The following is a 16731-nucleotide window of genomic DNA, read 5'->3' on the forward strand; positions in this document are numbered from 1 at the left end:
GGGCGTTCCGAATCGCAGGCGCTGCTACACGAAGGAGAGGAGGTTGTCCACCACGGTTAACTACAGCAGGAAATGCCGCTACATTGTGCTAAAGGCCGGAAGAACTCTAGACAAACAGCAGGTGCAATTGTAACCCCATTTAACATTACCGCAAGGCAAGCAGTGGCACGGCGACTTCAAGAGTGTGTTCGCTTTGCCTGACGACCTGTACATTCTGTCCTGTTGACACCGGCACATCGGCCGTACCGTCTGTAATGGTGCTATGAGCTTAGGGGCTGGAGCAAGGAGGAGTGGGGTCGAGTTCTCTTCTCGGATGGAAGCAGACTGTCGCTGAATGCTCTCATATGACAGGAGCTGGGAAGACGTTATGCAACCTGGATCATTGTCGAACATGATCGTTTTGGTGGTCCAGGTGTTATGGTGTCGGTCGACAACGAAACAAACATGCCAAAATTCCCAAGATTGGCGATCTTTTACAGAAGCTCGAAAATTAGCGCGGACTTCAATGCGAGATGCTCATAACAGTTTCCACAACGAATCTTGGTCTCGAAACCTGGCAGAAAATCCAAAGAGATTCTGGTCGTATGTGAAGCATGTTAGCGGCAAGAAACAATCAATGCATTCTCAGCGCGATAACAATGGAAATACTATCGAGGACAGTGCTCCAAAGCAGAGTTACTAAACACAGCCTTCCGAAATACCTTCACAGAATAAGACGAAGTAAATATTCCAGAATTGTAATCGAGAACAGCTGCCAACGTGCGTAACGTAGAAGTAAACATCCTCGGAGTAGTGAAGCAACTCAAATCTCTTAATAAAAGCTAGTCTTCTGGTCCAGACTGTATACCAATTAGGTTCCCTTCCGAGTATGCTGATGCATTAGCTCCATACTTAACAATCATATACAAACGTTCGCTCGACGAAAGATCCGTAAAAAAAGACTGGAAAGTTGCACAGGTCACACCAATATTCAAGAAAGGTAGTAAGAGTAATCCAGTAAATTACAGGCCCATATCGTTAACGTCGATATGCAGCAGGATTTTGGAACATATATTGTGTTCGAACATTATGAATTACCTCGAAGGAAACGGTCTATTGACACACAGTCAACATGGGTTTAGAAAACATCGTTCCTGTGAAACACAACTAGCTCTTTATTCACATTAAGTGTTGAGTGCTATTGGACACTGATTTCAGATCTATTCCGTATTTCTGGATTTCCGGAAGGCTTTTGACACGGTACCGCACAAGCGGCTCGTAGTGAAATTGCGTGCTTGTGGAATATCGTCTCAGTTATGTGACTGGATTTGTGATTTCCTGTCAGAGAGGTCACAGTTCGTAGTAATTGACGGAAAGTCATCGAGTTAAACAGAAGTAATTTCTGGCAGTCCGCAAGGTAGTGTTATATGCCCTTTGCTGTTACTTATCTATATAAATGATTTGGGAGACAATCTGAGCAGCCGTCTTCGGTTGTTTTCAGATGACGCTGTCGTTTATCGACTAATAAAGTCACCAGAAGATAAAAGAAATTGCAAAACGATTTATGAAAGATATCCGAATGGTGCGAAAAGTGACACTGTCACTTTTAACGAAAAGTGTGAGGTCATCCACATGAGTGCTAAAAGGAACTCGTTAAACTTCGGTTACACGATAAATCAGTCTAATCTAAACGCCATAAATTCAACTAAATACCTAGGTATTACAATTACGAAGAACGTAAATTGGAAGGAACACACAGAAAATGTTGTGGGAAAGGCTAACCAGAGACTGCGTTTTATTGGCAGGACACTTAGAAAATGTAACAGACCTCCTAAGGAGACTGCCTACACTACGCTCGTCCGTCCTCTTGTAGAATATTGCTGCGCGCTGTGGGATCCTTACCAGATAGGACTGACGGAGTACATCGAAAAAGTTCAAAGAAATGCAGCACGTTTTGTGTTATCGCGAAATATGGGAGAGAGTGTCACCGAAATGATACAGGACTTGGGATGGACATCATTAAAAGAAAGGCGCTTTTCGTTGTGACGGAATCCTCTCACGGAATTCCAATCACCAACTTTCTCCTCCGAATGCGAAAATATTTTGTTGACACCGACCTATATAGGGAGGAACGATCACCACGATAAAATAAGGGAAATCAGAGGTCGTATGGAAAGATACAGGTGTTCATTGTTTCTGCGCGCTATACGAGATTGGAATAATAGAGAATTGTGAAGGTGGTTCGATGAACCCTCTGCCAGGCACTTGAATGAGATTTGCAGCGTATCGATGTATATGTAGACATAATGTTGCATGGGCGTAGTGATTTCCAAATATTTGAATACGGAACACAATCCGGCCAACGTTATTGTGACGATGTTCTCCTTCCCCATGTGCGTCCTGTTAGGAATGCATTCTGTCCTGATATTTGTATGTATGACAGTGCGCGACCGCAACGAACAGGGGAGATGAAGGAGCTCTTGGGATGAGAGGACGTTCGGCGAATAGATAGGCCCGGCCGTTGCCCCGACTTAAATCACATCGAGCACGTGTCTGATGCGTTTACGAGACATTTTGCAGCACGTCCAAACGACCTTGTTACCAGCATGAAACCTGATGCAAAGAATGCACTGCCGCCCATGGTGATCACAAATTTGAAGAACGACGTCCCGCTTTTTGCGATAGCCATGGTCAGCATAAATCGCGGTGACTTCTGTGTAATTATTGTCTTTGAATAAGCCATTTCTGTTCGTTTCATTGCGTAGTTCTTCTGGTCCTATACTGTAGCAGGTCTTTCTATGTATGGTCCAAGTTTCATCGAGCTGTTTTAATTGTCAGTGACATTTCATACGAACGTTACTTCCGTCGTTAAGTTTTGAGCGTCACTTTATTTTAGTGAGTTTAACAGTTTTCGAGACATGATGTGTTACATTTGAGGTTTCAGGGATGGGAAAATGTCTGACGGTTGAAATAAATGAACATAATTCCGGTCCTGATTAAAACTAAGAAACGATTTTGAATATACACTACTGGCCATTAAAATTGCTACACCAAGAAGAAATACAGATGATAAACGGGTATTCATTGGACAAATATATTATACTAGAAATGACATGTGATTACATTTTCACGCAATTTGGGTGCATAGATCCTGAGAAATCAGTACCCAGAACAACCACCTCTGGCCGTAAAAAAGGCCTTGATACGCCTGGGCACTGAGTCAAACAGAGCTTGGAGGGCGTGTACAGGTACAGCCGCCCATGCAGCTTCAACACGATACCACAGTTCATCAAGAGTAGTGACCGGCGTATTGTGACGAGCTAGTTGCTCGGCCACTATTGACCAGACGTTTTCAATTGGTGAGAGATCTGGACAATGTGCTGGCCAGGGCAGCAGTCGAACATTTTCTGTATCCAGAAAGGCCCGTACAGGACCTGCAACATGCTGTCGTGCATTATCCTGCTGAAATGTAGGGTTTCGTAGAGATCGAATGAAGGGTAGAGCCACGGGTCGTTGCACATCTGAAATGTAACGTCCACTTTTCAAAGTGCTGTGAATGCGAACAAGAGGTGACCGAGACGTGTATCCAGTGGGACCCCATACCATTACGCCGGGTGATGCACCAGCATGGCGATGACGAATACACACTTCTAATGTGCGTTCACCGCAATGTCGCCAAATACGGATGCGACCATCATGATGCTGTAAAGAGAACCTGGATTCATCCGAAAAAATGACGTTTTACCATTCGTGGACCCAGGTTCGTCGTTGAGTACACCATCGCAGACGCTCCTGTCTGTGATGCAGCGTCAAGGGTAACCGCAGCCGTGGTCTCCGAGCTGATAGTCCATGCTACTGCAAACGTCGTCTAACTGTTCGTGCAGATGGTTGTTGTCTTGCAAACGTCCCCATCTGTTGACTCAGCGATCGAGACGTGGCTACACGATCCGTTACAGCTATGCGGATAAGATGCCTGTCATTTCGACTCCTAGTGATACGAGGCCGTTGGGTTCCTGCACGGCGTTCCGTATTACCCTCCTGAACCCACCATATTCTGCTAACAGTGATTGGATCTCGACCAACGCGAGCAGCAATGTCGCGATACGATAAAGCGCAATCGCGATAGGCTACAATCCGACCTTTATGAAAGTCGGAAACGTGATGGTACGCATTTCTCCTCCTTACACGAGGCATCACAACAACGTTTCACCAGGCAACGCCGGTCAACTGCTGTTTGTGTATGAGAAATCGGTTGGTAACTTTCCTTATGTCAGTACGTTGTAGGTGTCGCCACCGGCGCCAACTTTGTGTGAATGCTCTGAAAAGATGATCATTTGCATATCCCAGCACCTTCTTCCCGTCGGTTAAATTTGGCGTCTGTAGCACGTCATCTTCGTGGTGTAGCAATTTTAATGGCCAGACATAGAGACCTGTACTACACACGAGTTTCAGATTTTCTACGTGACTTTTCTGTAGGACTTTAAAGCGATCGCAAGTTCAGGTGCTAACTGATGTAAATCAGACTGTACTTTAAATGCGGTGGTAGACTGCGACGCACTGTACGCGGCAAAATTGTTTACATCTCTTCAATGACAGGCGTGAAGCACAAAGTGAAATACGAACACAACAGAGGAACAATTTGGATTTACAGAAGAGGTCTGAAGAGAACAGTAGAAAGCAGAAGGGCATGGTAAGCAACGTTGTGGGCTATTTACAAAGTAACTTCCGTTTTCGTACAGCGTGCGTATTAGTACAGATAGTGGCGCCGCTCTCGCGATGGAATGTATATTGAACTAATACGCTGTGAACAGTGGAGAATCAAGATCGTGTTTGTTCCTCTCCGAGCCACGTGGTTTCAGAATGTTTGCTGCAATCGTAAGTCCCATCAGTCGTGAGGTAAGTTCTGTAGCAAAATTTCTCATGGCAAAAAACTGTAAAGCCAGTGAAATCTATTGCGAATTTTGTGGAAGTTATGGGCCAAACTTAATGAGTAATGGTGTTGTAAAACAGTGGAGACGTATGTTCCAAAACGGGCGAACCGTTGTCCATGATTAAGAGAAAAGTAGTCGACCTAGTATGTGAATTCAGATTCCATTCGTTTGGTTGACGAAAGGGTTAGAGAAAACTGCAGATTCCAGATTAACCATCTCGGAGCTTTGTTCTAATTTCCATAGATTAGTTCTACTCTTCTGTGCAAAGTGACTAGCGAAAACGTGGGCTCCCGTAAATTTAATGCCAGATGAGTGCTTAAACTCCTTTCTGAAGACCAGAAGTCTCAGCGTATGGCAGCGCAACTATCCTTTCTTTTGCTTTACGAAAGAAAAGGTAATGCTTTTCTTGTCCAGATTGTGACAGGAAATGATACGTGGGTCCGATAGGTGAATACAGAAGGAAAGAAAAACTTCAGCAAGTGCATTGGGGCCCTAGTGAGTCACCGGAAAAACCCCAAAATGTCTTCAATTTCCAGCGAAAGATCATGCCATCTGTCTTCTGGGAGAGAAAAGGGATTTTGAGAGAGTAGTTTTTCGAGAGAAATGCTACAGTTATCACTGGAAGTTACTGTAATACACTAACAAACCTGAGAAGGGCATTCAAAACAAATATGCTGGTATTTTGAACTATGGCGTGATTTCGGCCGCATTCAACATGACGCACTGAGAGAGTTCGAATAGGAAGTATAGGAAGTATTGGATCACGCTACCTGGCTCCCTGCAATCCTGATCTGGCGCCTAACAATTATTATCTCCTCATGCTTGGCTCGAAGTGCTTTGGCTATCTACATCTACATGGATACTCCGCAAATCAGAGTCAAGTGCCTGACAGACGGTTCATCGAACCACCTCCACAATTCTCTATTATTCCAATCTCGTATAGCGCGCGGAAAGAGTGAATACCTGTCTCATTCTGTACGAGCTATGATTTCCCTTATTTTATCGTGGTGATCATTACTCCCTATATAGGTCGGTGTCAACAAAATATTTTCGCATTCGGAGGAGAAAGTTGGTGATTGGAATTTCGTGAGAGGTTTCCGTCGTGACGAAAAACGTCTTTCTTTTAATGATTTCCAGATAGAATCCTGTATCATTTCTGTGACACTCTCTCCAATATTTCGCGACAATACAACGTGCTGCGTTAACTTTTCCGATGTACTCCGTCAGTCCTATCTGGTAAGGATCCCACAACGCGGAGCAGTATTCTAAAGGACGGCGGACAAGCGTAGTGTAGCCAGTGTCCTTAGTAGGTCTGTTACATTTTCTAAGTGTCCTGCCAATAAAACGCAGTCTTTGGTTAGCCTTCCCCACAACATTTTCTATGTGTTCCTTCCAAATTAAGTTGTTCGTAATTGTAACACCTAAGTATTTACTTGAACTTACGGCTTTTAGATTAGACTGCTTTATCGTGTAACCGAAGTTTAACGAGTTCCTTTTAACACTCATGTGGATGACCTCACACTTCTAGTTATTTAGGGTCAACTGTCACTTTTCACACCATTCAGATATCCTTTCCAAATCGTTTTGCAGTGTGATTTGATCTTCTGATGACTTTACTAGTCGATAAACGACAGCATCATCTGCAAACAACCGAAGACGGCTGCTCAGGTTGTCTCCAAAATCGTTTATATAGATAAGGAACAGCAAAGGACCTATAACACTAACTTGGGGAACGCACGAAATCACTTCTGTTTTACTCGATGACTTTCCGTCAGTTACTACGAACTGTGACCCCTCTGACAGGAAATCACAAGTCCAGTCACATAACTGAGACGATATTCCATAAGCACGCAATTTCACTACGAGGCGCTTGCGTGGTACCGTGTAAAAAGCCTTCCGGAAACCCAGAATACGGAATCGATCTCAAATCCCTTGTCAATAGCACCCAACGCTTCATGTAAATAAACAGCTAGTTGTGTTTCACAGGAGCCAAGAGTTGAATACAAGGTTCATAAGATGGCTTCAGTTACAGGCGGAAGAATTCTACGACTGCCGAATCTCGAACATCGTCAATGTCTCGACGTTGTTAAAACTTCATTAACGGAAACAAAATTAGTACAGTAGATTTCCAATTCACTGAAAATTTATCATTACAACAGTGCAAATGATTACCTTAACACTTCAATAACGCAAGCGGTTCTCCAGGTATCGACCCATGCTGAAATGCCCTCGTGTAGCCTCGACAGGCGGCAATGCAGGTGCTGTGTGTGACCCAGTTGAGCGTACAGATGGCGAATACTGTTATGGGATGCGTTATGCCACGCCTGCTTGACCTGTTCAAGTAGTTCTGCACGAGTCGTTGGTTGACGAGTCCCACGAGGTACTTCTCGTTCCATCATACCCCACACGTGCTCGATTGGGGAAGAGTCTGGAGATTGTGCTGGTCAGGGAAGCTGCTGATCGTCTAGCAGAGCACGTTGAGTTTCGCGGGTAGGGAGTGGGCGAGCATTATCCTGTTGGAGGAATACATCACTTTCCGCTTGCAAGAACGGCGAAGGAACCGGTCTATCAGCACTTTGCACGTACCGAGCGCTTGTTAGCGTGCCCTCCAGAAACACCAAGGGCCTAGGGTTGCACCACTGTGGCTTGGACGAATTCATTCTACGAGACAGCGCTCATCAGGTCTGCGTCGTAGACGCAAACAACCACCACTTGCGTGCAGGCAGAACCTGCCGTCATCACTGAAGACCACGACGCGCCATTCTGTCTTCCAAGTGATGCTCTGACGGGTCCAGTCGAGTCGTGCACGTCGATGCTGTGGAGTGAGTGAAAGGTGGACTAGGAGTGTGTGTGTGTGTGTGTGTGTGTGTGTGTGTGTGTGAGTGTGTGTGTGCGCGCGCGCGCGCGCGCGCGCGCCCGCCCATAGTCCCACTGCTAATAACCGGTTCGCAACACTCCCTGTTGACACATCTTGGCTCAGAAGCTCTGTTATCTGTCCTGTGGTAGCTATATGTTACTGCTGGCTGTACAATGCGACTAACCTGGGTGGCGTTTGTGCAGTGTGGGCGTCCAGAACCTCGTCTACAGGTGTGACCACGTGACCACTGCCACCAGCACCATTGCACAACTGACGCAGCACGTCCAAATCGTGTGGCAGTTTCCCGAAAGGACCATCCTCCCACTTGGGAGGCTACAATTTGCCCCCCGTCAAACTCTCTCAGTTGGCTGTAAGAAGCACGAGTGTCTCTCCGTGGGCTGGTTGCCTACTTGCTTCACCCGTTTCCTCATCATTGAGCCTTCTGCCTGTGATCGTTCCTTATTAAAGGATAGACACGGATGGCGCTCTGGTAGCTACGCCACTACATTGTCTGTTGGTGGACAACATTGAAACCATTACCAGTGCTGTGGCCTTCTCCACCAGACATCACGGTGCCTAGAGTATCAGCAACCAAACTGACAGCCTGCAGCCGCGGGTTGCCCGCTTCGCAGGCACACCGAAGCACTACACAACCGACAGGCAATATTGATGAACAGCCAAAACAACAACAACAACAACAACACAACAGCGCCCATATAAACATAAGGAAGAGGTCGCTGCAGATCCCGGAACTATTTTCACACGTCAAGCCACGTGATGGAAATTAGTTCCGAAATACTCATCCGCTGAAGCGCTATAAAGGCCGGCGCTCGGCCGCACATCGGCAGTTCATCGACCGCCAGCAGACGTGGATAGCTGCCGCCCCGGCAACCCGGCTTGGATCTTCTCGCTGATCTCTGGATTAGGCTCGGTATATTGGAGAAATCTCTGCAGGAGACTAGTAGGAAATTATTTCAGTTGTTTTCTATATTATTCTTGTATGTAGTTGTGATTTGAAGACGGATGGCCGTTTTGTGTTGGTGTTATACTTAGAGAATTTGTTTTGGTTAATTGAACAGTCCAATAAATTGTTTTCGGACTTTGATCGTTAGTTTAGTCTGTTTACACAGACGTATCAACTAGGACATATATTACCCTTCAGGTGGCAAATGGCCTTCAAATGGTTCAAATGGCTCTAAGCATTATGGGACTTAAGGTCATCAGTCCCCTAGACTTATTTAAACCTAACAAAAGGGCATCACACACACCCATTCCCGAGGCACGATTCGAACCTCCAACCGTAACAGCAGCACGGTTCCGGACTGAAGCTCCTACAACCGCTCGGTCACAACGGCCGGCGCAAATGGCGTCATCGGATCAAAATCAACGTCGTCTTTCCAGGTGTACTAATTTTTTTCCGGTAGTATATGTACTTTCAGAATATTGTAAAACAAATTCTGCAACTTCATTCTGAAATTTTTTTTAGTAAACGGAAGTTACTTTACTGAATGAGTAGGGACAGCAGCTCACCTGTGACGGTGCCCTCCAGGGGCTGCTCGACTTCGTGCGTGCAGGACCGCAGCCACACCGACGTGTCGCAGTTGGGGTACAGCCGCTCCCCAGACTTGGCCTTCTCCGCAGGATCGGGCTCGCCCACCTGAAAAAGCGCGCAAAGGCTCGGCTACTCGTTCTTGGATCAGGAGAAGCAAATAAGCGCTTTACGCATACTACCACCAGGCACCCACTCTCGACGCTTACAGTTCAGATACGATCTCAAGATCAGTTTGGATTCCGTAGAAATGTTGGAACACGTTCGGCAATACTGACCCTACGACTTATCTTAGAAGAAAGATTAAGGAGAGGCAAACCTACGTTTCTAGCATTAGTAGACTCATAGAAAGCTTTTGACAATGTTGACTGGAAAACTCTCTTTCAAATTCTGAAGGTGGCAGGGGTTTTTTTTTTTTTTTTGTTTTTTTGTTTTAGGGCGCACAACTTCAATGGTCATTAGCGCCCTGACTACTCTAAGAATGCACCGCGAGGCACAAGTTGACAACAACAACTAAAAGGGAAAACACGATAAAAGACAGACTGACAGGTATAGGATTAAAAAACATCATCAAATGTCCTTAGCGAGGTTTGTCAAATTGATAAAACGAAGAACACGAGCAGCTGCTTGTGGGTCATCCGCTAAAATGGCATCGAAAGTATTTGGCAGGTTAAGATCGAGGCGCAGTGTGTTAAGATCTGGACAGGACAGTAAAATGTGTCTAACCGTCAGCAAGTGCCCACATGGGCAGAACGGCGCCGGCGCAGCCGTCAGCAGATGGCGATGGCTGAATCGGCAGTGTCCAATTCTTAACCGGGCTAAAACGACCTCCTCCCGCCGAGAAGGGCGTGAGGACGACGTCCAAGCCACGGGAAGAGGTTTTAAGGCCCGAAGCTTGTTGTCGGTAAGTGCAGCCCAATCGGCATGCCATCGCGATAAGATGCGCCGACAAATGACCCTGCTAAAATCGGACGAAGGGACACAACAAGAAGCTGTCCGAGGCTGGAGGACCGCAGCCTTGGCCGCGGCATCTGCAGCTTCGTTCCCAGGGATACCGACATGGCCAGGAACCCACATAAGGCTAACCGGAGAACCGACGTCCACCAGCTGCTGAAGAGAGCGTTGGATCCGGTGTACGAAAGGGTGAAACGGGTACGGATCACTGAGGCTCTGGATGGCGCTCAGGGAATCTGAGCAGATGACATAAGCAGAATGTCGGTGGCGGCAGAGGTAAAGAACAGCCTGGTAGAGGGCAAAGAGCTCAGCTGTGAAGACCGAACAATGGCCATGGAGCCGGTATTTGAAACTTTGTGCCCCGACAACAAAGGAACACCCGACCCCGTCATTGGTCTTAGAGCCATCTGTATAAATGAAAGTCATGTTGATGAACTTCGAACGAAGTTCCAAAAAACGGGAGTGGTAGACCGAACCGGGGGTGACCTCTTTTGGGAGCGAGCTGAGGTCAAGGTGAACGCGGACCTGAGCCTGGAGCCAAGGTGGCGTGCGACTCTCGCCCACTCGAAAGGTTGCAGGGAGTGAAAAATTAAGGTGTTGAAGAAGGCGACGAAAGCGAACTCCAGGGGGTAGCAGGGCAGAGACATACAACCCGTATTGACGGTCAAGAGAGTCGTCAAAAAAGGAACGATAAGACGGATGGTCGGGCATTGACAGTAGCCGACAGGCATGCCGACAAAGCAGTATATCGCGCCGGTAGGTGAGTGGCAATTCGCCAGCGTCAGCATGAAGACTCTCTACGGGACCAATATAAAATGCTCCGATCGCAAGTCGTAAGCCCCGATGTTGTATGGAGCTGAGGCGCCGTAAGATGGATGGCCGTGCAGAGGAGTATACGAAGCTCCCATAATCCAGCTTGGAGCGGACGATCGACCGATATAGACGAAGTAGGACGGTTCGATCCGCTCCCCACGACATACCACTGAGAACACGGAGGACATTTAAAGAACGGGTACAACGGGCGGCCAAATATGACACATGTGGAGACCAGCTAAGTTTCCTGTCAAAGGTAAGGCCTAAAAATTTGGTTGTCTCCACGATTGGGAGAGCAACGGGACCGAGTCGTAAGGACGGTGGGAGAAACTCTTTGTAGCGCCAGAAGTTAATACAGACCGTCTTCTCGGCAGAAAAACGGAAGCCATTGGCGACACTCCAGGAGTAAAGACGGTCAAGAGAACGCTGAAGACAGCGCTCCAGGACACGTGTACACTGCGCGCTGCAATAGATGGTAAAATCGTCCACGAAAAGGGAGCCTGATACATCAGCTGGGAGGCAATCCATTATTGTATTGATCGCGATGGCGAAGAGAGCGACGCTCAAAACTGAGCCCTGTGGCACCCCATTCTCCTGGCGAAAGGTGTCGGACAGGACAGAACCCACACGTACCCTGAACTGTCGATCCATTAAAAAGGAACGAATAAAAAGAGGGAGGCGACCGCGAAGGCCCCATGTATGCATGGTGCGGAGAATGCCCGCCCTCCAACAGGTGTCGTAAGCCTTCTCCAAATCAAAGAACACAGCCGCGGTCGGGCGCTTCCGCAAGAAGTTATTCATAATGAAGGTCGACAAGGTAACCAGATGGTCAACAGCAGATCGACGCCTACGAAATCCACATTGTACATTGGTAAGTAGGCGTCGAGACTCGAGCAGCCAAACCAATCGAGAGTTAACCATTCGCTCCATCACTTTACAGACACAGCTGGTAAGCGAGATAGGTCGATAACTGGAAGGCAAGTGCTTGTCCTTCCCCGGCTTAGGAATCGGGACAACAATAGACTCGCGCCAGCATGCGGGAACATGTCCCTCAATCCAGATGCGATTGTATGTACGAAGAAGAAAACCTTTACCCGCAGGAGAAAGGTTCTTCAGCATCTGAATATGAATAGAATTAGGCCCTGGAGCGGAGGACCGTGATCGGCCCAGTGCGTTTTCGAGTTCCCGCATGGTGAATGGGGCATTATAACTTTCACAATTCGAGGAGCGGAAGTTAGGTGGCCTAGCCTCCTCTGCCTGTTTGCGGGGGAGGAAGGCAGGGTGGTAATGAGCGGAGCTCGAAACCTCTGCGAAAAAGCGGCCGAAGGCATTGGAGACAGCCTCAGGGGCCACAAGGACGTCATTCGCGACCTTCAAGCCAGAAACTGGTGAGTGGACCTTAGTGCCAGATAGCCGGCGCAGGCTACCCCAGACAACAGAAGAAGGAGTAAAACTGTTGAAGGTGCTTGTGAAAGCAGCCCAGCTGGCTTTCTTGCTGTCTTTGACAATACGACGACACTGAGCACGTAATCGTTTATAATTAATACAATTCGCCACTGTAGGGTGGCGTTTAAATGTGCGTAAAGCACGTCGACGAGCACGTAAAGCGTCTCTACATGCTGCGGTCCACCAGGGGACCGGTACGCGACGTGGAGAAGAAGTAGGGTGAGAGATGGAATATTCAGCAGCAGCGAGAATGACTTCCGTGAGGTGTGCGACCTGACGATCGCAGCTTGTGAAGGTTTGATCCTGAAAGGTCGCCCTGGAAGAGAAGAGCTCCCAGTCTGCCTTGGAGTACATATAGAGAGGTCTAAATGGGAATAGGTGTGAGATGTGTCCGAAAGAGAAGTAGGGGCGCCAGTATTGAGGCAGACAAGATTGAGCTGGTTGAAAAGGTCTGCTAACGAGGAGCCCCTCGGGCAGGATGCTGGAGAGCCCCAAAGGGGATGGTGGGCATTGAAGTCTCCAGTTAACAAAAATGGTGCAGGTAGCTGAGCAATAAGTTGCATCATGTCTGCCCTGGTAACGGCAGATGACGATGGAGTGTAAACGGTACAAAAGGAAAACGTAAAAGTGGGGAGAGTAATGCGGATGGCAACTGCCTGCAGGCCGGTGTGCAACGTGATGGGATCGTAGTAAATATCATCCCGGACCAGCAACATAACCCCTCCATGAGCTGGGATACCTACCACAGGGGGTAGGTCAAAACGCACAGAGGTGTAGTGTGCCAAGGCAATTTGATCGCATGGGCGTAGCTTCGTTTCCTGGAGGGCTACGATGAGCGGACGTTGCAAGCGGAGCAGCAACTTCAAGTCCTCTCGGTTGGAGCGAATGCTGCGAATATTCCAGTGAATAAGTGCCATCGTAAGAAAAGGAAGATGAGAGAAGGGGTCACCTCGAAGGCCGCTTAGGGCCTGGCTTCGAGCGAGCACTGCCGCCGCTATCAGTAGGCGGACAGTCATCGTCCATTGGGTCTATAGGGTCATCGGCCATCTCGGGAGGATGGCCGGGAGGGGGAGCTTCCTCCGCCGGTGAACGGCCAGATGTACGGCTACCAGCGGTGCGGCCAGGCGAAACGGATGACGGCCTGGGGCGGCAACCGCTGGGTGGCGCAGGAGAAGAAATGCGCCGTGGCGGAGAAGGAGAACTGTGCTTCCTATGCGCCTTTTTGGAAGGACGTTTGATGGAAGTACCGGTCGAAGGCTGGGAGATCGAGGGACGGAGGAAGTCTGCACGGGATGGTTCCTTCTTGAAGGCCCGTGCATCTGACTTCGGGGTCTTCGTCTTAGCAGAAGCTGAGGAAGGGGCTGGTGTCTGTGGGGTGATGGGAGGAAGAGGAGACGTCGACCGCGCGATCTTAGCACTGGCCGAACGGACGACCGTGGTGCTGAAGGTCAGATCCCATGTCTGGGTTGCTACCTCCCGGGTAGTCCGAGGAGAGGCGAGGACAGTACTGTATTTCCCCGCTGGGAGCAGCGTGGGCTTCCTACTAGCCAATAGCTTGCGAGCAGCCGAGGTGGACACTTTCTCTTTGACCCGAATTTCTTGGATACAGCGTTCTTCCTTATAGACAGGACAGTCGCGGGAGGATGCGGCATGGTCACCCTGACAGTTCACACAACGAGGAGACGGAGGTGGACAGTCACCCTCATGGGCATCCCTGCCACAAGTGACACATTTAGCCGCATTGGAACAAGACTGTCGAGTGTGATTGAAACGCTGACACTGGTAGCAGCGCGTAGGTGTCGGGACATAGGGGCGAACAGAAATAACCTCGTAGCCCGCCTTGATGCGCGATGGCAGCTTAACACTATCGAAGGTCAAGAAAAGTGTCCGGGTTGGTACAAGGTCATTGTTGACCTTTTTCATGACCCTATGGACAGCCGTCACGCCCTGCTCAGCGAGGAAAGATTGAAGCTCCTCATCAGTCAATCCGTCGAGGGAGCTAGTATAGACTACACCACGAGACGAATTCAAAGTTCGGTGGGCCTCCACCCGGACAGGGAACGTGTACAGGAGGGTGGCCCGAAGCAGTTTTTGTGCCTGAAAGGCACTCTCAGTTGCTAGTAATAAGGTGCCGTTACGCAACCTGGTACAAGATTTGACAGATCCGGCTATGGCATCTACGCCCTTCTGAATAACGAAAGGGTTGACAGAGGAAAAATCCTTTCCGTCCTCAGATCGAGAAACTACGAGGAACTGTTGGGCAGGAGGTAGTACTTTTGTCACTGGTGGCTGGTCAAGTTTCCGTTTTTGGGCAGGAGTCGAGAGAGATGGAGTAGAATCCATTGCGGAGGAATCCCCCATGATTGCCAGCGTCTCCGATGGCGCGCTCCTTCCTTGTGGGGACCCTCTCAGAGGGCACTCCCGCCTTAGGTGAATGTTTACACCTCAGGTCACACCACCCGAGAAACAGACGGAGGGACCAATCGGCATGGTCAGAAGGTATCAGCTCAGGCAATCACCCCTCCCCGGGCCTGGCCTTTACCGGGGGTACGCACGTGCCTTACATGTCTACCCAGGGCGGGGACTTACGCGTTACCCCGTCACCGGCTACGCGTGCGAACGCGTGTGTCGGCCTTCAGGCACGCACAGGGAGGAAGGAAGAAGAGGAAAAAGAATAGAGAGAGGGAGAAAGAGGACAGACTGTCTCAAACGCCGAGGCGGAGACCAGAGAAGGCAAGGAGAAGAAGGCAATGAGAAGGCAAGGAGAAAAAGGCAATGAGAAGGCAATGAGAAGGCAAGGAGAAAAAGGCAATGAGAAGGCAAGGAGAAGTCAAGGGAAAGAGTAAGGAAGACAGTGAGGTGGAGAATAGCAAAGAAAGGAACCAACAAAAGGAAGGAAGAAACGAGAAGTGAAAAACCAAAAAGACCACGATTATAGGTCGAGGAACCGTCCGTCTCCGGACGCAGGCGCTAACTACCCCCGTGAGGGGGGATGGACTCCTTTTAGTCGCCTCTTACGACAGGCAGGAATACCTCGGGCCTATTCTAATCCCCGGACCCGCAGGGGGGGTGGCAGGGGTAAAATACAGGGAGCGAAAGGCTATTTACAATTTGTACAGAAAGCAGATGGCAGTTATAAGAGTCGATGGACATGAAAGGGAAGCAGTGGTTGGGAAGGGAGTGAGACAGAGTTGTAGCCTCTCCCCGAAGCTATTCAATCTGTATATTGAGCAAGCAGTCAAGGAAACAAAAGAAAAATTCGGAGTAGGAATTAAAATCCATGGAGAAGAAATAAAAACTTTGAGGTTCGCCGATGACATTGTAATTCTGTCAGAGACAGCAAAGGACTTGGAAGAGCCGCTTAACGGAATGGACAGTGTCTTGAAAGGAGGGTATAAGATGAACATCAACAAAAGCAAAACAACGATAATGGAATGTAGTCGAATTAAGTCGGGTGATGCTGCGGGAATTAGATTAGGAAATCAGACACTTAAAGTAGTAAAGGAGTTTTGTTATTTGGGGAGCAATTTAACTGATGCTGGCCGAAGTAGAGAGGATATAAAATGCAGACTGGCAATGGCAAGGAAAGCATTTATGAAGAAGGCAAATTTGTGAACATCGAGTGTCGATTTAAGTGTCAGGAAGTCGTTTCTGAAAGTATTGTATGGAGTGTAGCCATGTATGGAAGTGAAACATGGACGATAAATAGTTTGGACAAGAAGAGAATAGAAGCTTTCGAAATGTGGTGCTACAGAAGAATGCTGAAGATTAGATGGGTAGATCACATAACTAATGAGGATGTATTGAAAAGAATTGGGAGAAGAGGAGTTTGTCGCACAACTTGACAAGAAGAAGGGATCGGTTGGTAGGACATGTTCTGAGGCATCAAGGGATCACCAATTTAGTACTGGAGGGCAGCGTGGAGGGTAAAAATCGTAGAGGGAGACCAAGAGATGAATACACTAAGCAGATTCAGAAGGATGTAGGTTGCAGTAGGTACTGGGAGATGAAGAAGCTTGCACAGGATAGAGTAGCACGGAGAGTGCATCAAACCAGTCTCAGGACTCAAGACCACCACCACAACAACAACAACAACAACAACAATCACAATCACGGCAGTAGAGCCATGTCGGCGCCGAAGTAAGTCATCGAGCCTCTGTAGTCAGATAAATGTTTAAGGGGCCCATGAAATCAAAATAGCT

The 16731-nt window shown here is 48.3% G+C and overlaps 1 protein-coding gene across 2 annotated transcripts in view; it reads right to left on the minus strand.

Moving 5' to 3' along the window:
* LOC126092041 (carotenoid isomerooxygenase) overlaps positions 1–16731 on the minus strand; it is a 374906-nt gene that overhangs the window by 117636 nt on the left and 240539 nt on the right. For both annotated transcript variants that reach the window (XM_049907445.1, XM_049907446.1), the window contains exon 2: positions 9298–9424. In XM_049907445.1, the coding sequence (XP_049763402.1) occupies positions 9298–9424 (127 nt within the window). The remainder of the gene's footprint in view (positions 1–9297; positions 9425–16731) is intronic.

Source organism: Schistocerca cancellata, chromosome 7, assembly GCF_023864275.1.
Source record: "Schistocerca cancellata isolate TAMUIC-IGC-003103 chromosome 7, iqSchCanc2.1, whole genome shotgun sequence".
Taxonomy (NCBI): Eukaryota; Metazoa; Arthropoda; class Insecta; order Orthoptera; family Acrididae; genus Schistocerca; species Schistocerca cancellata.